Source organism: Oncorhynchus mykiss, chromosome 6 (assembly GCF_057628025.1).
Source record: "Oncorhynchus mykiss isolate SJ-2025 chromosome 6, ASM5762802v1, whole genome shotgun sequence".
NCBI lineage: Eukaryota > Metazoa > Chordata > Actinopteri > Salmoniformes > Salmonidae > Oncorhynchus > Oncorhynchus mykiss.
In genome coordinates this window covers 30,364,691-30,385,832 of record NC_143027.1, presented here as the reverse complement: position 1 = coordinate 30,385,832, position 21,142 = coordinate 30,364,691, and the positions used below count along the sequence as shown (strand labels likewise).

The following is a 21,142-nucleotide window of genomic DNA, read 5'->3' as shown; positions in this document are numbered from 1 at the left end:
CTGCATGGCATCGCACGACTCCAACACCACCATTACGTTTGCTGATGACACAACGATGATAGGCCTGATCAAGGACAATTATGAGACAGCCTATAGGGAGGAGGTCAGAGACCTGGCAGTGTGGTGCCAGGTCAACAATCTCTCCCTTAACATCAGCAAGACAAAGGAGATGATCGTGGACTATAGGAAACGGAGGGCCGAGCACGCTCCCATTCACATCGACAGGGCTGTAGTGGAGTGGGTTAAGAGCTTCAAGTTCCTCGCAGTGTCCACATCACTAGACACATCAAAAGTCATGTGGACAAACTATCAAAAGTCCAAACACACCAACACATTCATGAAGAGGGAATGACTACGCTTCTTTCCCCTCAGGGAGCTAAAAAGATTTGTCATGGGCCCTCAGATCATCCAAATGTTCTACAGCTGCACCATTGAGACCATCTTGACTGGCTGCATCACCGTTTGGTATGGTAACTGCTCGGCCTCCGACCGCAAGGCACTACAGAGGGTAGTGCATACGGCCCAGTACATCACTGGGGCAAAGCTCCCTGCCATCCAGGACCTCTTTACCAGGTGTGTCAGAGGAAGGCCCTAGAAATTGTTAAAGACTTCAGCCATCCAAGTCATAGACTGTTCTCTCTGCTACCTTATGGCAAGTGGTACTGGAGTGCCAAGTCTGGGACCAAAAGGCTCCTGAACTGCTTCTACCCCCAAAGCAGTAAGACTGCTAAACAGTTAATCAAATGACTACCCTGACTATTTGCAGTGACCACTTTATATTTGCACTGACTCTCTTGCACCGCCTCTATGCAGACTCATTGGACTCTCCCCACAAACTCACACATACTACACTGACACTCCAACACACACACACATAGCCAACATACGACTACATACGCTCAAATGCATTTTACGCCACACACACACTTTCAGACTCTTCACATACACTGCTGCTATTGTTTATTATCTATCCTGATTCCCTAGTCACTTTTACCATTACCTACATGTACATATTACATCAATTACCTTAACTACCTCGTACCTCTGCACATTGACTCTGTACTGGTACTTCTCGTATATAATCTCGTTATTGTATTGTGTCACTATTTCCTTTTGGCAATTTTTCTTACTTTTTAACTCTGCATTGTTGTGAAAGGGCTCATAAGTAAGCATTTCACAGTAAAAATCTACACCTGTTGTATTCGGGGCATGTGAGAAAGAAAATGTGATTTTATTTGGATTTAATTTGAAACCCATTGAAGAGGGCCATCCATAAGAGCAGAGTAATGATATCAAGGACTTGGAAGATTATATATGGAGGAATGGTCTAAGACCCCTACCAACGTGTTCTCCAATCTCATAAAACATTCTAGAAAAAAGCTCAGTGTCATTATCCTTGCAGGGGGAGGGTGCTAGATTATTGCAAACCGGGGTGGCAATAATTTTGACCCATATCTTTTTAGATTTTTTAAATGATTTATTAAAACAAATCTCTGTCGGATTTTCTCTTTTAGCAATCTCTTTTAGCCTACAATTATAGCTCCATTTTTGTATTATTTATTTTATACAGTCTTTTATGCTCATCTGTATTAAGGGTGGCAATAATTAACAACCTACTTTATACAGACTACAATGCGAGCAGAGTTGTGGGTCTTTAGGTTTAGGATACTATGTTGGATACTAATGCTTTTTACAATGACTGTCGTAGACCTGACCTGGTTGTTTTTCAATAGCAACCAAACACTGAAAGTGTCTCATAGCGTATTCTTCCTTTGTAAGATTTCTAGGGGTCTTCTCCCCTGCAACCAAACACCCCCAATACAATGAGGTGTCAGAGCATTTTATGTTTTATAAGAGAGCACATACAATACACTAAAACAACATCAAAGTAGTGCAATATAATTAGTTCCTTATCAGAGTGGTCAATGTTATTTGATCTGGCTGACTGAAAACAAGAAAGACTCAGAGAGCAGACCAGCTGTACAGCTTGACGAGGAGTTTTATTTGATCTCTGAACAGCGTGTGTGTGTGTGTGACAGAGGTGTTGAGCTGGAAAGCAGAGGGGTTCCCTCTGTGCCCTGACCCCAGCGGACGATTCCACACACCACCCTCCAACATCAACATTCAACAACTAGCCAATTCATGCCTCTGACAATGTTGCTGTAATGTTGCCCAGATGTTTTAAGACAGTCTCCTCAGATCCCAATCACATACAAGCTTGCAGAGCCAATACAATGCACAAAACCTACTTTTGATCTGAAATCACAGATAAACCAAGTGAAAAGAGGTTGTTTATTTTTGCCTCCACATAAAACTGTTGTGTGCATGAATAAATATAAAAGTAAAATAAATATAAAACCAATATGTATACACAATATAGCCTATTAAATTGAATAGGACTTTTAACTTTAAACCCTTGTTCCCCCACACTGGCCAGCAGAATTCAGGCTCTCTTTTGACACAAAATAAGAAAATAAATGCATAATGTTTAAGTATAATAATCTTTTTGGGCATTGATTGTCATCTGTTCTCTATTTGATATTTGTCATTGACATACATAACCTACTCTCATTTTTTAAAAACATATTAGAAGCTTTCAATAACATTTCTTAGTTACTATTCACATATTTTTCATTGCACGTATAGTATGGGAGCGAGACGTTGCCAAAGACTAAAACAACAAAGGACAATTCAACTTGATTTTCAGATCTAGTCTTTCCTTATCACCTTTTCTATAACCGTACTTTGGATCAATTCAGTTATATTAATTGATACACATAATCAATACCTAACAACAACAACAACAACAACAAAAGCCAAGTTCACTTGCACATATGCAGCACTGAGCCTTTACCTTGGATGAGCTTCAAACTCTCTACATTGTATTTTGTATATTTTAAATAGGATGAAAATAATTTAATTGAATAAAATAAATACAAGTATTTCTTGTTGTTCTGCTAGCAAACTGTAGCTATATCTACCATTATAATGTTGTGTTTACACTGTCATCATCACATGTTTTTCCTAACACTTCTCAACAGCTAAGTATCTTACAAAGAGGAGTCAAAAACAGCACTTTTAACAGCACAAAATCACAGTACCGGAATGTACAGTCCAGAAAACCATGCAAGCACATACACACATCACTATCAATCACACAGAAATACACACTCACTTCTGCAAACCCAAACGTTCATAAGACACACTCATACAGTGGCATACTTACATGAACACACACACAATGAGGTTACAGTACAACAGCACACACTGTCCTAAGCTAACAGCCCATAGGTACAAAGTGTTTAGGATGGCTCATTGGAGGTCACACGCTAACAATTCAACACATTACTACTAGTGACATAACAGTGTCTGCTAATCACCTTCACCCAAAGAGAAAGAGAGAGAGAGGGGACATAAGAAGAGAGATATAGAGATGGGGAGGGAAGGAAAGAGGACAACTGGGAACATCAGTAACCTGAAGGTGAACATTACCATTTTTGACCTTGTTTTTTCACCATGGCATTTAAGTGACCCATGCAGCCAGGCCTAAGGATAGTTTTACAAAGACCTGCCGCTCAGAGATGCGCTCTCAACTCACAAGGGGTTGCACATACTGTGACAAATGGTTTTGTCCATGGTAACCTTGTCCCTTTAGAGAATGTATGTAGCAGTAGACACAATGCTGTATTGAAATGTAGGACAGGACCTGCTAAAGCAAATAGGGATTATTCCTATTTGCGAGGAATGTTCCCTTTGGGAGTCAAACTAATTGTTTACCTCATCGGGAGACAGCATTTCCTCATGCTCACACACATGCTGATCTGCTGACTAAGCCACCAGGGCTGATATAGAGGGGGAAATATTATGCTGCTTCAAAATATCTGTGAAACAACTGCCGATATGGACCCGAAATGCATTTGGTAGCAATTTCCCTCTGCCTGGGATTTGGGAATGATTTGCCATGTAAGGACCTATTGAAATCAGCCAAAAGCTCCCTGTATGTTCTATGCCTGAGAGGGAAGAGTGAGAGAACCTACAGGGAGATAGATATACATTTGAAAACCGCTTAAGAAAAATCACACAAGACAAAGTAGTCTTCCTGCACCAGAAGCCTAACCCTAACCCCAACCCCAACCCCAACCCCTAACCCTAACCCCTAACCCCAACCCTAACCCCAGTTCTGAAACAAATGGCATCTGCAAATGTACATTTTCAATAAAGGAAACATACAATACAGTACAGTGCATCATGTATCAAGAAACCACACATAGTTGGTAATGGGAGAGCAGTATAACAGGGGCTCCATCACAACCCTGTATTTCCAGCCTCAGCTGAGACCTTCTCCCGATCCGTACCCTCTGGGGCATTGCCAGAGGCAGAGCCATCAGTGGTGTTGTGGGCCAAGCCAGGCTGCAGCTTGAGGCCCTTCATTTCGGGCAGAGCAGGGCTGCCACTGCGGCTACGGCTGTGGCTGGGACTGCGGCTTTGTCTGTGCCGTGTTCTGTGCTTCTTTTTCCGGGGGCTGGGACTGCGGGACTTGGTCTTCATACCGTCCACTGTGCTGTCGTCCTCAGAGGTGAAGTCAGAACTGTCGTCAGAGGGGCTACCGGCGGGGCTGGAGGTGGGCAGCTGGATCTGCAGAGGAGAGAAGATGGAAAGGAGGTGGAGGAGGAAGAGAGCGAAAGAAGAGACGATCAAGAAAATTAGAGCATAGGGGAGTAGCATAGGAAAAGGGTGTAGATCCAAATTAAGAAGAGGAGGACAAGGGGGAGGAAAGGGTGTGGAAGAACCAAAGGAGAGTTAAATTACCAATCCCATCATAGTCCAGTGCTCCCATTATACCTCAACATTTGATATATTTACCCTAAAACCAGAGCATTGTAGGTACCTGAAAAGGCTCTGTCACACCCACGAGGGTGCTCGTGTTGTTGCTATAGTAACACAAAATAAAGTCTCCTGAGCCCTTGGGCAATTCTTCCTCAGTAAAGGTCACCTGCAGAGGTAAAGACAGGAAGACAGGGAGAGAAGAGTCAAAACAAACAAAGATACTTAGACAAGGTTCTCCAGTTAATTTACGTGTTTCATATTATACAGTTGAAGTCGGAAGTTTACATACACCTTAGCCAAATACATTTAAACTCAGTTTCACAATTACTGACATTTAATCCTTGTAAAAATTCCCTGTCATAGGTCAGTTAGGATCACCACTTTATTTTAAGAATGTGAAATGTCAGAATAATAGTAGAGAGAATTATTTATTTCAGCTTTTATTTCTTTCATCACATTCCCAGTGGCTCAGAAGTTTACATACACTCAATTAGTATTTGGTAGCATTGCCTTTAAATTATTTAACTTGGGTCAAACGTTTTCGGTAGCCTTCCACAAGCTTCCCACAATAAGTTGGGTGAATTTTGGCCCATTCCTTCTGACAGAGCTGGTGTAACTGAGTTAGGTTTGTAGGCCTCCTTGCTCGCACACGCCTTTTCAGTTCTGCCCACACATTTTCTATGGGATTGAGGTCAGGGCTTTGTGATGGCCACTCCAATACCTTGACTTTGTTGTCCTTAAGTCATTTTGCCACAACTTTGGAAGTATGCTTGGGGTCATTGTCCATTTGGAAGACCCATTTGCGACCAAGCTTTAACTTCCTGACTGATGTCTTGAGATGTTGCTTCAATATATCCACATAATTTTACTTCCTCATGATGCCATCTATTTTGTGAAGTGCACCAGTCCCTCCTGCAGCAAAGCACCAGTCCCTCCTGCAGCAAAGCACCCCCACAACATGATGCAGCCACCCCTGTGCTTCACGGTTGGGATGTTGTTATTTTGCTTGCAAGTCTCCCCCTTTTTTCTCCAAACATAACGATGGTCATTATGGACAAACAGTTCTATTTTTGTTTCATCAGACCAGAGGACATTTCTCCAAAAAAGTATGATCTTTGTCCCCATGTGCAGTTACAAACCGTAGTCAGGCTTTTTTATGGCTGTTTTGGAGCAGTGGCTTCTTCCTTGCTGAGCGGCCTTTCAGGTTATGTCGATATAAGACTTGTTTAACTGTGGATATAGATACTTTTGTACCTCTTTCCTCCAGCATCTTCACAAGGTCCTTTGCTGTTGTTCTGGAATTGATTTTCACTTTTCGCACCAAAGTCCGTTCATCTCTAGGAAACAGAACGCGTCTCCCACCTGAGCAGTATGACGGCTGCATGGTCCCATGGTGTTTGTACTTGCGTACTATTGTTTGTACATATGAAGATGGTACCTTCAGGCGATTGGAAATTTCTCCCAAGGATGAACCAGACTTGTGGAGGTCTACAATTTTTTTTCTGAGGTCTTGGCTGATTTCTTTTGATTTTCCCATGATGTCAAGCAAGAGGCACTGAGTTTGAAGGTAGGCCTTGAAATACATCCACAGGTACACCTCCAATTGACTCAAATGATGTCAATTAGCCCATCAGAAGCTTCTAAAGCCATGACATCATTTTCTGGAATTTTCTAAGCTGTTTAAAGGCACAGTCAACTTAGTGTACGTAAACTTCTGACCCACTGGAATTGTGATACAGTGAATTCTAAGTTAAATAATCTGTCTGTAAACAAGTGTTGGATAATTACTTGTGTCATGCACAAACCGACTTGCTAAAACTATAGTTTGTTAACAAGAAATTTGTGGAGTGGTTGAAAAACAAGTTTTAATGACTCCAACCAAAGTGTATGTAAACTTCAGACTTCAACTGTATATATATTATACACATATTATATATTAAAAGTCGCCCTTACCTCGTGTTCTACTCTATGGTAATCTGCCTCCTCCTGCTTGGCCCACACATAGCCTACATAGTCCTTATGGTGTTTGAATCCCACCTGGGGAGGCAAAGGCAACACCAATTCCTGATTTAAAAAAAACTTAATGCCTTAGCTAATTATTACTTTATCAATAAACATTATCTGGGATACTTCAAACTTCGTTAAACATTGAAATCAGCACTAGAAGGTTAAGAGGAAGAGTGAGTACCTTGTACAGCCCAATCCAGTCCCAGGAGCTGCGTGCGAAATTAGGTGCAGCTTTGAATGTGCACGTGGCGTCTGCAATGCTGTTCCACTCATCCTCCACCATGATTGTCACCAGTGGCATGTCCACCTTATAGGGGAACTACACACAGCATTCTGAACATCAATATCATCATGGTATACAATCAATAGAACACAACATCAACATCTCTCTGCGATAACACAGCATCAACATACTGTCTGTATCTGTATCTGTCACTACCATGGTTATCCCAGTTTATTAAAGGTTTCGGGCAAAGTTATGTGCATGTCACAGCTCAGGTGACAAGTAGGACGTGTGGGGGAAAGAGAGGGAGCGGGGCTGTGTCTCACCTGGAGGGTGAAGATGGAAGAGACAGGCTTGTGGTCGCTGACCATGTACTCCATGTGACTGCGATAGAAGTGCTGGGTGACCTTGGTCCCGCTGCTCAGTCCTGACACAGAGCCTCTCTTCCGAGCATTAGGGGCCTGCCCAAAGGGAGCTGTGGCCCTCAGACGCCACAGGATCCTGTCTGTCCACGCAGGCTTACGCTTCTTCCCACTGAGAGAGAGAGAGAAAGATAGAGAGAGCAGGGAGGGTAAGAACTGTGATGATCAGAACACTCATCTCATTACATGTTTAAGTCAAAGAGCTGCAAGGTGGACCCCCCCCCCCCATGTCATCACAAACCTTGTATCATATGTATCTGTCCCCACGTCAAACTTGTAAGTAGGGGGGAATTTGAGAGGTCCCTCCAGAAAGCCCACCAGCACCGTCTCGCTGTCTTTGGCCATGTTCAGCTGTAGAATGGGGGATAACAATTAATAACGTTAAAATGAAGTGTCTCTGTTATTTTGGTCTCTGTATGCCCTCTAGTGGCATCGTCTATGCATTACAAGCTCCGTTAAAGACCGTGTCATGGGCCTTTATCTTGAACAGGCATCTCACCTGGTCTTTCTCCCACAGCATGGTGAGTTTATTGTTATCAATGGCTGTTTTCACTGCCGGAATCTCCAGTTCATCAATGCGGAAATTCAGATCTCCAAACCAGAACACCACACTGTAGAGGAAGAGAAGTATGGAATGGATTGAGGACAGAGCGGAACTGCAAAGACGCCTTTTTAATGATAAGGTGTGTTCTCTAGATCACACACAATATATTTTTTAGGTATATCGATGGCAAAATGAGGTACTTATTTTAGTGTAACCGTAACTATGGCCTCTATATCTTTTCTGGATAAAAGGGAGGTGGACCGCTCTGAGCATGCTTTCTTATGTGTTTGTTTAATTGTGCAAGTGCCTGGATGGAAACTTAAGTGGGTGGGTGTGCGCGTTCATATGTAGAGTGACTAACTCGTGGTCGAGCACCCCTGTGGCAGCCTGGCCTTCAAACTGCTGCTGCTGCAGGATGCTCTCAAAGTCCTCCATGCGCTGCTCAGAGTTCTCCATGTGGGCCGGCAGGTGGCAGTTCAGGAAACAGATGGTGTGACCGAACACAGACATGCGCGCACTCACACCCCCTTTATTACCCTACAACAAGAATGGAGAAAGGAGAGGGAGAGAGAGAATAAAGGAAGGGGTAGAGTGAGAGAAAAAGAGAGAAACAGAATAAGGTTGAAGATTGGGGACAGGAGCAGAAGAATGGCAGGATTAGTTTGATGGGATAAAACATTCAATTTGCAAACCGAGAGAATAAATAGTATGAATAGTAGCCTAGCCTATGAAATATGACCCCCGGGAGGTAAACATATCTGAGGGCAGGAAGTTTGCCGATACATTTATGACTAGTGAATGGCATGATCAATATTTCACGTGCAGCGATCTGTGTGAATGAAGGCAGGATGGAGCTGTGTGGTTCCTCCTGCTGCTCTCCCTCTACAGCTCTGACCTACTAAAATACAAGAGATGACACAGCAGAGGGAGACCTGCAGAATGTGCTGATGCTTATCTGAGTTCATACAGGGAAGACAATAGAGACTTCACAGTGCATTACTACATGGAACTCTATGTATCTCTCAGTAAGACAGGCAGACAGATCCCCCCCTGCCTGCACACTTTGATCAACTGCATGGGATTTCATTAGCCTTAAAGAGTACACAGATTATTTTAACTTCTTAAAGAGTAGATTCAATAAAGCATGTTTTCTAATGTTTACATATCTAAATACATTATCTGGGGAGTGTTTAAGGCTTTGAACCATAAAAACATTATCTTTGGAATTACTAAAGCACCACCTTGTGGACATCAGAGGTATGGAGGGAGCACAGATATCCATACAAGCTTTGGGTACAGCCTGCCCCCCAAAACCCTTTCTGCTAAACCCTTCCTACTAATTGATGAACAGTAAGGGAAACAAAGAGGCCAACAGAAGCAAACCTCGAGGCAGGTCATTTTTCATCATTAGCACTGTCTGGCTGTCCTTACACTAACTGGCTGTGTGGAGGTTTTAAGGGTGGGTCAGTTCTGAATGTGAACTTCAGTTCAGTAATGCTGGCATGCCATTTTACTCTATCTGGCCTAGAGTGTTGAGTCTTCATTGGTGTGGCTGTTTGACTGTGGTTCTCTATCAGTTGGGTCAGTTCTGTCATTTAGATGTGCTTCTGTCACTTGGTCAGTAGGATGGGTCCGTTCTGTTAGTTGGTTATGGTTCTCCGTCAGTTGGTCAGTTGGATGAGGTCTCAACGGGCAGTTGTCTCACCCAGTAGCCCCCCAAGCCAGTGCGGGTGGTCTCTGTCTGCACCCCTCGGAGGAAGGGGAGGTGGTAGTACTTAGCAAACACCAGCAACAACACCCCCTGCATCCGCTGAGACGTCACCTGAGAGAGGGACCAACAGAGAGGGAGAGAGGAGGGGCAGAGAGGGAGAGAGAAAATATTAGTGATGGTGGTGGTGGTAATTTGTGTCCTGCTACCATTCAGGGGATAATTATTACTGTAATCTGTAAGCAAAGGAACACCTCTGTTTCATATAGCTAATTCTACACTCAGTTGCCAGTTTATTAGGTACACAACACCGTTCACAAAAATGGTTCGCTCCTATAGACAGTGAGTCACGTGGCCGGGGCTTGCTATATAAAGCAGGCAGGCATCCAGGAAGTTACTGTTCGATTGAACGTTAAAATGGGCAAAACGAGTGACCTAAGCGACGTTGAGCATGGTCGCATGCTCAACGTCACATGACAAGGACTCGTTGTTCCTTGTCATGGATGGGCTATTGTCATGGATGGGCTATTGTCATGGATGGGCTATTGCAGCTGGGTTCCACTCCTATCAGCTAAAAACAAGAAGAAGCGGCTACAGTGGGCACGTGATCACCAACACTGGAAAATTGAGGAGTGGAAAAACATTGCCTAGTCCGACGAATCACGGTTCCTGTTGCTGATGTCAGAGTCAGAATTTGATGTAAGCAGCATCAGTCCATGACTCCATCCTGCCTGGTGTCAACGGTACAGGCTGGTGGCGGTGGTGTAATGGCGTGGGGAATGTTTTCCTAGTACACGTTAGGTCCCTTGATACCAATTGAGCGACGTTTGAACGCCACACCTTGTAGAATCCATGCCCGAAAAATTCAGGCTGTTCTAGAGCCAAAGGGGGGTCCGACCTGTGAATTAGATGGGTGTACCTAATAAACTGGCCGCTGAGTGTATATAAGCTACTTCTCTGTGCTGTCTGTCTGAAGCCTGCTAACTGTATGCCTTTCCGTCTCTGTGTACCAGTGATGTCTCTCTCTTTCCTCCTCTCTCTCTCCTCACATTTGCATTGTGCCCTGCAGGATCCAGTGGCCCAGCTCTTCCTCTGTTTTGCATGAAGCAGTGAACATAAAGGAGGCCATAGCCAGCGGTCTAACCTCTCTGTCTAAACAGTAAACCCATGTGAGGGAAAAACATGGTGCCTGATTTTACAATACTGCATGGTGGAATACATGTTACAGCAGTACACAGTAGGTATGTACTCCCAATGATCACATTGAGCCTCCCAGCCTGCATTTGTATTTAATTGGTCTAGACTCCAAGTAATAAAGTGATTTATTCACTATCTGTTGACAGATCCATGAACGATGCAATCGCCATCTCAGTGCACACCTTCCTATCCCACCTGGACGAGAGGAATACCTATGTAAAAATGCCTTTCGAATACAGCTCAGCCTTCAACAACATAGCTCCAAGCTCATCACTAAGCTCAGGGCCCTGGGTCTGAACCCCTCCTTGTGCAGCTGGGTCCTGGACTTCCTGATGGGCCCTACCCCAAGTGGTGAAGGTAGGCAACAACACCTCCGCCACGCTGATCCTCAACAAGGGGGCCCCACAGGGGTGCGTGCACAGCCGCCTCCTGTACTCCCTGTTCACCCATGACTACGTGGCCATGCGTGTCTCCAACTCAATCATCAAGTTTGCTGATGACACAACAGTGGTGGGCCTGATTACCAACATCGACGATACAGCCTACAAGGAGGAGCTGAGTGCCTTGGTGGAAAATAATCTCTCCTTCTATATTACATTTTTGACTGTGATTTGTCTCGGAAAAACAAAATGTTTGATTGTTTGATACGTCCACCAAAATATCAATAGAGGTAGCCTAGGTAATAGTCTGTTTCTGCTCTCTTGACAACTCATTATGGAATTGTCATGCCAAACAAAATGATAGCAATGGAGTTGGCAAGAGCACAAATAGATATGGGACCAAGCTACAATAGAGGACAAAACTCCATAATGCCCTCAAACACCATAGTCCCCTCAAACACCATAGTGCCCTCAAAGCTCATCACTAAGCTAAGAACCCTGGGACTAAACACCTCCTTCTGCAACTGGATCCTGGACTTCCTGAAGGGCCGCCCCCAGGTGGTAAGGGTAGGCAACAACACCTCTGATACGCTGATCCTCAACACGGGGACCCCTCAGGGGTGCGTGCTTAGTCCCCACCTGTACTCCCTGTTCACCCATGACTGCGTGGCCAAGCATTACTCCAGCACCATCATTAAGTTTTCTGACGACACAGCGGTGGTAAACCTGATCACCAACAACAATGAGACAGCCTATAGGAAGGAGGTCAGAGATATGGAAGTGTGGTGCCAGGACAACAACCTCTCCCTCAATGTGATTAAGACAAAGGAGATGATCGTGAACTACAGGAAAAGGAGGGCCGAGCACGCCCCCATTCTCATCAACGGGGCTGTAGTGGAGCAGGTTGAGAGCTTCAAGTTTCTTGATGTCCACATCACCAACAAACTATCATAGTCCAAACACACCAAGACCATCGTGAAGAGGGATCAACAACGCTTATTCCCCCTCAGGAAACTGAAAAGATTTGTCATGGGTCTTCAGATTATCCAAAAGTTCTACAGCTGCACCATCGAGAGCATCCTGATTGGTTGCATCACCGCCTGGTATGGCAACTGCTCGGCCTCCGACCGCAAGGCGCTAGATATGGTAGTGTGTACAGCCCAGTACATCACTGGGGCCAAGCTACCAGCCATTCATGACCTCTATACCAGGCGGTGTCAGAGAAGGCCTTAAAAATTGCCAAAGACTCCAGCCACCCTAGTCATAGACTGTTCTTTCTGCTACCGCATGGTAAGCGGTACTGGAGCGCCAAGTCTAGGTACAAAAGGCTTCTTAACAGCTTCTACCACCAAGCCATAAGACTGCAGAACAGCTAATCAAATGGCTACCCGGACTATTTGCATTGATACCCCCCCCTTTTGTACGCTGCTGCTGCTCGCTGTTTATTATCTATTATCTATGCATAGTCACTTTACCCCTACCTACATGTACATATTACCTCAATTACCTCGACTAACCCGCACATTGAATTGGTACTGGTACCCCCTGTATATAGCCTTGTTATTGTTATTTTATTGTTGCTCTTTTATTTTGGACGTTTATTTAGTCAATATTTTTCTTAACTCTTATTTTTCTGAAAAAGGTTAAGGGCTTGTAAGTAAGCATTTCACGGTACTACACCTTTTATTCAGCTAATGTGACAAATACAATTTGATTTGATTTGATATGTTGCCCTGTAAGTGATTCCTAGTGTTGAGATAGTGTTTTAAAACTGATTGAATAAGCTTTAACAGATGGTGCTGGACAGAGAAAAATACTTGATTGACTGATGTGTCTCTAGGGTGGATGGTTTGGCAAGCTCTCTTCTGATTGGTCTAATTGACTGCCAGGTCTGACAGTGGGCTGTGAGAGCAGAGGAAAGAGGAGAGGGCGGTAGGATATTACTGACTGTGAGGAAAGAGAGGGGTGTTGGGTTACAGGCCATTTTTGGAAACCTCATGTCTGTGCAACATGCCATGACTAGACAGACTATTACCGTAGTACTGTCATGGTTCAAGTTCTGAGGTAGACTACAGACACTAACAACCCCTCAGACATTCAATTCTACCAAATAAGCCTGCCCATGCATGCATGTGAACACAAATGCACATAAAATGTTCTCATGAGCATTTTGGAGTCAAGCAGGGTATGAGATGGCCAGGGGACAGCATCAGTATCACTGTCACAGAGCCATCAACATGGAGGGAGCATTAAAGTCCAGAAATAAACCAGCACCCTGGGAGACGTTCTCTTGTCTAGCTCTCTGCTGTTTCTCTGCAGCAGGTTCATCCGCTCTCCCTACAGCTCCAACAGGCCCAAACAATGTGTTAGACACTGACAGGTCAACAAACAACAACCAACCACACTGCACCAGCTGTGGCCAGGACCCCTCCTCTCTATTACTTTGTCTCTCTCTCTGTCTCTTAAATACACACACACACACACACATACACACACATTTGAATGGATGGAGCATAAATAAGCACATTTGAAACGGATGAGAAATGTTCCCTAACCAAGAGTGCTGCAACATGCCATTGGGTGAGGGGCTCAAGATAAGCCACAGAGCTGTGAGAGCTGTGAGACAGAGCTGAGAGAGAGAGAGAGAGAGAGAGTATGTTGTATGAGAGCCTGGCAGACAGAGGAAGATAACAGATAAACCAACACTGCACGCTTGATTGTAGTCAGCCCCCACGCTCCACTATGCCCTAGCATATTATCTCGCATGCATTGGGAGGGATATGAGCACAGAGTGCCAAAACTGGCTCACACTCCACTTACATTGCAAAACAGTTTCCACAAATGTATATAACATGAGCTCCATTTGTTTGCTCTGTAGTTAATTATCTTTTGTGTGTTTACCACAAACATGTGGTGTATGTGTTAGCGTGCTTGTGCATAAGTGGCTCTGTGTCAACCCTTTACTGACCAGTATGTATCCGAAGGGGCTGAGTCTCTCCATGCAGGCATCACTCCATTGGTCTGTGAAGAGAACGTCTTTCAGCCTTTTGTTGATCATGGAGTTGACTTCCTGTAGCCTGAGAGAGCAGCAGTTACACACACAGTCATTATACGGAGGCCATAGGGAGAGCGATAAAGATAGGGAGGGAGGGAGGGGGAGAGAGAGAGAGCGAGAGAGAGAGAGAGAGAGAGAGAGAGAGAGGACTGCAACAAGAATAAATATGTAGGGGGAAACAGAAACACAACTAAAGGGACAGTTAACCCAACAGTTAACCCAACAACTCATAACCTAGGGGGACTGTATATCGAAGGATATAAGGGACAAGAGAGGTCTTCTGGAATAGTTGGCGATGGGGAGATGGTTGGCTGAATGCCACCTGGGAAAAGCTCACCCAATGATATACATGTCTGTGTTTCCATCCCCAACGTGCAATCCCAGCAGAGCAGTGATGTCATCCGGCGGCATGGCACCGCCCACATTCCATGTTATTATGTGCACTCTATCATAGAACAGGAACACAGAAACTCACAATCAATAGAAGCTTGGTTCAACCCGTAACCAAATAATTAGGCAACAGATTCTTAATGAACTGCAGAACATTTCATTCATATTTCAGGACTTGGGTGGGCACATCCTTATGCATTTAACATACAGTACACACACAAAGTCTTTCTCTGATATAATTCTATTGATTTTCTGATTTCCACTCTCTCCATTAGCTTAATTAGCATCATAAATGAGAGAGGTTAGCAGAGAGCTCTGACAAAGCCTCGGGACACTGGGTCTGTGCTGTGAGTAGCAAATAACACAAAAGCAACACAGAGTGGGACTGCTCGATTTCATAGTTTCAGTGGCGAAGACGGGTGTTTCTCAACATGCATACTACTGTGCTCCCAGCACACAAATTGGAGCATGGTAGGGCCGGAGATGGGTCCAAATCAAAGTATGCGAAACGGACCACGGAGGGCACTTCTCGAATAAGTATACCGTCTGTACATATTTTGAAGCATGCATCGGTGCAAACTTCAATGGAAAGTATGCAAACAAATGATGCAACCACGTTAAAAGTATGCATATTTTCTTGAAACAACAGATCATTATCTTAGCTAAAGCGAGAGAAACTCCGACTGCCTGTCCACATCTCACACAGTGCATTCGGAAATTATTCAACCCCTTGACTTTTTCCACATTTTGTTACATCACAGCCTTATTCTAAAATTAATTAAATAGTTTTTTCCCCCTCATCAATCTACACACAATACCCCATAATGAAGCAAAAATTTGTTTTTACAATTGTTTAAAAAAAAAACTAAAATGAAATATCACATTTACATAAGTATTCAGACCCTTTACTCAGTACTTTGTTGATGCACCTTTGGCAGCGATTACAGCCTCGAGTCTTCTTGGGTATGACACTACAAGCTTGGCATAGCTGTATTTGAGGAGTTTCTCCCATTCTTCTCTGCAGATCCTCTCAAGCTTTGTCGGGTTGGATGGGGAGCATTGCTGCATAAATATTTTCAGGTCTCTCCAGAGATGTTTGATCGGGTTCAAGTCCGGGCACTGGCTGGGCCACTCACGGACATTCAGAGACTTGTCCCAGAGCCACTTCTGCATTGTCTTGGCTGTGTACTTAGGGTCTTTGTCCTGTTGGAAGGTGAACCTTTACCCCAGTCTGAGGTTCTGAGCGCTCTGGAGCAAGTTTTCATCAATGATCTCTCTGTACTTTCCTCCGTTCATCTTTCCCTCGATCCTGACTAGTCTCCCAGTCTCTGCAGCTGAAAAACATCCCCACAGCAGGAGGCTGCCACCATCATGCTTCACAGTAGGGATGGTGCCAGGTTTCCTCCAGATGTGATGCTTGGCATTCAGGCCAAAGACTTCAATCTAGGTTCATTAGACCAGAGAATCTTGTTTCTCATAGTCTGAGAGTCCTTTAGGTGCCTTTTGGCAAACTCCAAGCGGGCTTTCATGTGCCTTGTACTGAGGAGTGGCTTCCGTCTGACCACTCTACCATAAAGGCCTGATTGCTGGAGTGCTGCAGAGATGGTTTTCCTTCTGGAAGATTCTCCCATCTCCACAGAAGAAATCTGGAGCTCTGTCAGAGTGACCATCGTGTTCTTGGTCACCTCCCCGACTAAGGCCCTTCTCCCCCGATTTCTCAGTTTGGCCGGGCGGCCAGCTCTAGGATGAGTCTTGGTGGTTCCAAACTTCGACCTCTGACATGCACTGTCAACTGTGGGACCTTATAAAGACAGTTGTGTGCCTTTCCAAATCATGTCCAATCAATTGAATTGACCACAGGTGGACTCCAAACAAGTTGTAGAAACATCTCAAGGATGATCAATGGAAACAAAATGCACCTGAGATCAATTTCAAGTATTATAGCAAAGGGTCTGAATACTTATGTAAATAAGTTATTTCTGTTTTATTTTTTTATTTTATTTTTATTCTGAAACATTTCTAAATACCTGTTCTCGCTTTGTCCTGATGGGGTATTGTGTGGAGATTGATGAGCAAATAAATTAGTTTAATCCATTTTAGAATAAGGCTGTAATGTAACAAAATGTGGAAAAGGGGAAGGGGTCTGAATACTTTCCGAATGCACTGTATGTTACCCGACCACACTATTTTATCTTGATACATTAATAATTACATGCTGTGTTAATTTTGTCATGGTTACATGCCTACAATACCCATTGTGGTGTGCGTAGGTCGCAAGCCCATAGGAAGTCAATAGTTACTACTGTTAGCTAGCCAGATAGCCACAAAGAATTGTTAGCTAGCTACCCACAAAGAATTAACATCTACCTTGGATAACATTGGTTTTAGGTCATTTTTGCCTGTTACACTATCTGGTTAGCTTCATTATTATGATTCACATATAGCTAACTGATAGTTATGAAGTAAAACGTTTGCTTTGTGTATATCTTTTTTCGTCTCTATTTCCATTGTCCTGGCTAGAAGGAAGGTACTCAAGAGAACGTCATTGGAGAATGCACTTGGAGCATGAGAGTGTGGAGCACGGTAGAATGCATATTGAGAAACACCTGGAGCTCACCTGAAGTCTTCTACCACCTGGGCCTGTGTGTCCGCGGTGCCCGACACGGAGAAGGCCCTCTGGGCATGAGGGTTGAGGTGGGGAGGTATAGGCCTGGAGGGCGGTGGCTGGGGCACTGAGGCTGCCCTCATTGAGATGGGGTTCCGGGCCCCAGGGGGGTGGCCTGGGACTTTAGGGCCAGCCTTCAGAGTGGTTTCAGTGTACCCCACTGGCTCTCCAGGCCCCCCAGGGGGCTTGGCTCCTCCAGGGCGCAGGGGCTTATGACGGCTGGCCACAGCTGGAGCATCAGGAGTGGATCTGTCCTGGTTAGCGTCTGTGGGGTCAGGTGTGGGCTCACAGACGTCTACAGAGCCCTCTACTCTGGGGGTCCTCTGAGGCCGTCGAGGCCGGGCTGGGACTGACGGTTGAGGAGCAGGAGCATTGGCGCAGGGTTCAGAGGTTGGCGTTTCTGTGCCTGGAGGTGCTGCTGGAGTGGGGGTTAAAACCTCTGATAGTCCAGATGGGTTCTCAGGGTGGGGCTGGCTTTGGTTCTGGTTGTCTAGATCCATCTCCCAGATGCTCACTGAAAAACAATAGCAGGGGAAAGCCATGTTCACCATATTCCATCAGTGTGCCACGCAGTATAGACAGACTAGATGTTAAAGAAGCAAACGAAGACAACAGTTCCAAATGTCTGGTGAGGGTGGGGAGGGTTATCATGTGCTCACACTGACTCAGCTGTTCATGTGATTGAACAGTTCACATTCCCCCCATTCCTAGGCTGCTCTGGCAGCATAATGCCAGCCCTTAGTGTTTGGCTGTCTGTCCTCTCGTGGGCGACTGAGAGCATCTGAAACAGGTAATTAAGAGAGAGAGAGGGAAGAGAGACAGTGAGAGAGAGAAGGGTGAAGGTGTTTAATGAGAGCGGAGCATCGAGGGGAATAAGAGGAAGTGGGTGGGGAGGAGAGGGAGAGACGCAGCAGGTCATGAGCAGAGGAGATAGAAACAGGAGAGAAAAGAGAGAAAGAGCGCAAAGGAGGGGTCACCCACTTCACACTCTTATTAATACCCTCCTACACTTCACACCTCACACAGGTCTTGGACCAACTCAGAAATAGAATGAGGAGAACAAGCCAGGGGGGGTGGCACGTGGAGTATGAGCCAGCCTCTGGCCTGTGAGTGCCCCTGGGCCTGAGAGAGGTGACTCATGACAAGTCTGGGACACTGGCCATGCACATAACTCAACCACTGTGGTTGGGAGACAGAGACGTGAGGAGAGACGCCATCTCTCAGACTGGACCAGGAGATATAAGGAGGGCTCCTCTTGAATGCCAAGACAACATCACCTCACCCTCTATAAGGTATATCTGAAAGTACTGACACTATACTGTACCTATATTACAAAGGAAATGCCAGTGCAGTGTAACAGAACAATCTTAGAAGAGAAGAACCCTTTTTGGTTCCAGGTACAAGCCTTTTTAGTTCCAGGTAGAACAATTTTGGGTTCCATGTATAACCCTCTGTGGAAAGGGTTCTTCATAGAACAGAAAAGGGGTTCTACCTGGAACCAAAAAGGGTTATTATGTTAATTTAGATTCATTTAGATTTTGTGTCACAGATTTACACACAATACCCCATTATTTGGAAATAGATTTTTAGACATTTTTACTAATTGATAAAAAATGAAAAGCTGAAATGTCTTGAGTCAATAAGTATTCAACCCGGCCTCCCGGGTGGCGGAGTGGTTAAGGGCGTAAGGGCGCTGTACTGCAGCGCCAGCTGTGCCACCAGAGACTCTGGGTTTGCGACCAGGAGGTCCGTGGGGCGATGCACAATTGGCCTAGCGTCCTAGATATCCTTGTCTCATCGCGTACCAGAGACTCCTGTGGCGGGCCGGGCGCAGTGCGCGCTTACCAAGGTTGCCGGAGTTTCCTCTTACACATTGGTGCGGCTGGCTTCCGGGTTGCATGCGCGCTGTGTTAAGAAGCAGTGCGGCTTGGTTGGGTTGTGTATCGGAGGACACATGACTTTCAACCATCGTCTCTCCCGAGCCTGTACGGGAGTTGTAGCGATGAGACAAGATTGTAGCTACTAAAACAATTGGATACCACCAAATTGGGGGAAAAAAATAAGTATTCAAACATTTTGTAATGGCAAACCTAAATAAGTTCAGGAGTAAAAATGTGCTTAACAAGTCACATAATAAATTGCATGGACTCTGTGTGCAATAATAGTGTTGAACATGATTTTTAAATGACTACCTCATATCTGTAGCCCACACATAAAAATATCTGTAAGGTCCCTCAGTCGAGCAGTGAATTTCAAGCACAGATTCAACCACAAAGACCAGCGAGGTTTTTCAATGGTTTGCAAAGAAGGGCACCTATTGGTAGATGGGTCAACAACAACAAAAAAGCAGACATTGAATATCCCTTTGAGCATGGTGCAGTTATTAATTACACTTTGGATGGTGTATCAATCAATATACAACAGTCTCTACAAAGATACAGGCACCCTTTCTAACTCAGTTGCTGGAGAGGAAGGAAACCGCTTAGGGATTTCACAATGAGGCCAATGGTGACTTTAAAACAGTTGCAGATTAATGGCTGTGAAAGGAGATAACTGAGGATGGATCAACAACAATGTAGTTACTCCACAATACTAACATAAATGACAGAGTGAAAAGAAGGAAGCCTGTACAGAATACAAATATTCCAAAACATGCACCATGTTTGCAATAAGGCACTAAAGTAATACTGCAAAGAAATGTGGCAAAGAAAATAACTTTTTTTCCTGAATACAAAGCATTATGTTTGGGGCAAATCCAACACAACACATCACTGAGTACAACCTTCATATTTTCAAGCATGGTGGTGGCTGTATCATGTTATGGATATGCTTGTCATCGGTAAGGTCTAGGGAGTTTTTTTATAAATAGAAACTAAATAGAGCTAAACACAGGCAAAATCCTAGAGGAAACTTGGTTCAGACACGAGGAGACAAATGAACCTTTCAACAGTACAATAACCTAAAACACAAGGCCAAATATACACTGGAGTTGCTTACCAAGATGACATTTAATGTTCCTGAGTGGCCTAGTTACATTTTTGACTTTTAGAAAACCTATGGCAAGACTTGAATGTGGCTGTCTAGCAATGATCAAGAACAAACTTGACAGAGCTTGAAGAATTTTAAAATGAATTATGGGTAAATATTGTACAATCCAGGTGTGCAAAGTTCTTAGAGACTTACCCAGAAAGGTGATTCTAAAATGTATTGACTCAGGGGGTTGAATACATATCTAATTAAGATATATTATGTGTTTTATTTTCCATTCATTAAAAAATATATATACACTACCAGTCAAAAGTTTTAGAACACCTACTCATTCAAGGGTTTTGCTTTATTTGAACTATTTTCTACAATGTAGAATATAGTGAAGACATCAAAACTATGAAATAACACATATGGAATCATGTAGTAAATAAAAAGGGTTAAACAAATCCAAATATATTTTATATTTGAGATTCTTCAAATAGCCACCCTTTGCCTTGATGACAGCTTTGCACTCTTGGAATTCTCTCGCAGCCCAAAATAAATGCTTCACAGAGTTCAAGTAACAGACACATCTCAACATCAACTGTTCAGAGGAGACTACGTGAATCAGGCATTCGTGGTCGATTTGCTGCAAAGAAACAACTACTAAAGGACACAAAGAAACACGAGCAACGGACATTAGACTGGTGGAAATCTGCCCTTTGGTCTGGAGTCCAAATTTGAGATTTTTGGTTCC

General features: G+C 44.2%; 1 protein-coding gene across 2 annotated transcripts in view; it reads right to left on the bottom strand.

The window, feature by feature from the left end:
• Positions 1 to 1,981: 1,981 nt before the first annotated feature.
• LOC110525707 (inositol polyphosphate 5-phosphatase K) overlaps positions 1,982 to 21,142 on the bottom strand; it is a 41,117-nt gene continuing 21,956 nt past the window's right edge. Inside the window, exons 2-13 of one of the 2 annotated variants that reach the window (XM_090237573.1) lie at positions 17,371 to 17,932; positions 14,701 to 14,808; positions 14,277 to 14,385; positions 9,729 to 9,845; positions 8,385 to 8,560; positions 7,979 to 8,090; positions 7,721 to 7,830; positions 7,384 to 7,591; positions 7,016 to 7,153; positions 6,781 to 6,864; positions 4,889 to 4,993; positions 1,982 to 4,635 (exon numbers count right to left, since the gene is read on the bottom strand). In XM_090237573.1, coding sequence (XP_090093699.1) covers positions 4,306 to 4,635; positions 4,889 to 4,993; positions 6,781 to 6,864; positions 7,016 to 7,153; positions 7,384 to 7,591; positions 7,721 to 7,830; positions 7,979 to 8,090; positions 8,385 to 8,560; positions 9,729 to 9,845; positions 14,277 to 14,385; positions 14,701 to 14,808; positions 17,371 to 17,918 — 2,145 coding nt within the window. In that variant the 5' untranslated portion in view covers positions 17,919 to 17,932 and the 3' untranslated portion in view covers positions 1,982 to 4,305. Of the gene's footprint in view, positions 4,636 to 4,888; positions 4,994 to 6,780; positions 6,865 to 7,015; positions 7,154 to 7,383; positions 7,592 to 7,720; positions 7,831 to 7,978; positions 8,091 to 8,384; positions 8,561 to 9,728; positions 9,846 to 14,276; positions 14,386 to 14,700; positions 14,809 to 17,370; positions 20,320 to 21,142 lie in introns of those variants that run through there. The other variant, XM_090237572.1, reaches the window with a different exon arrangement.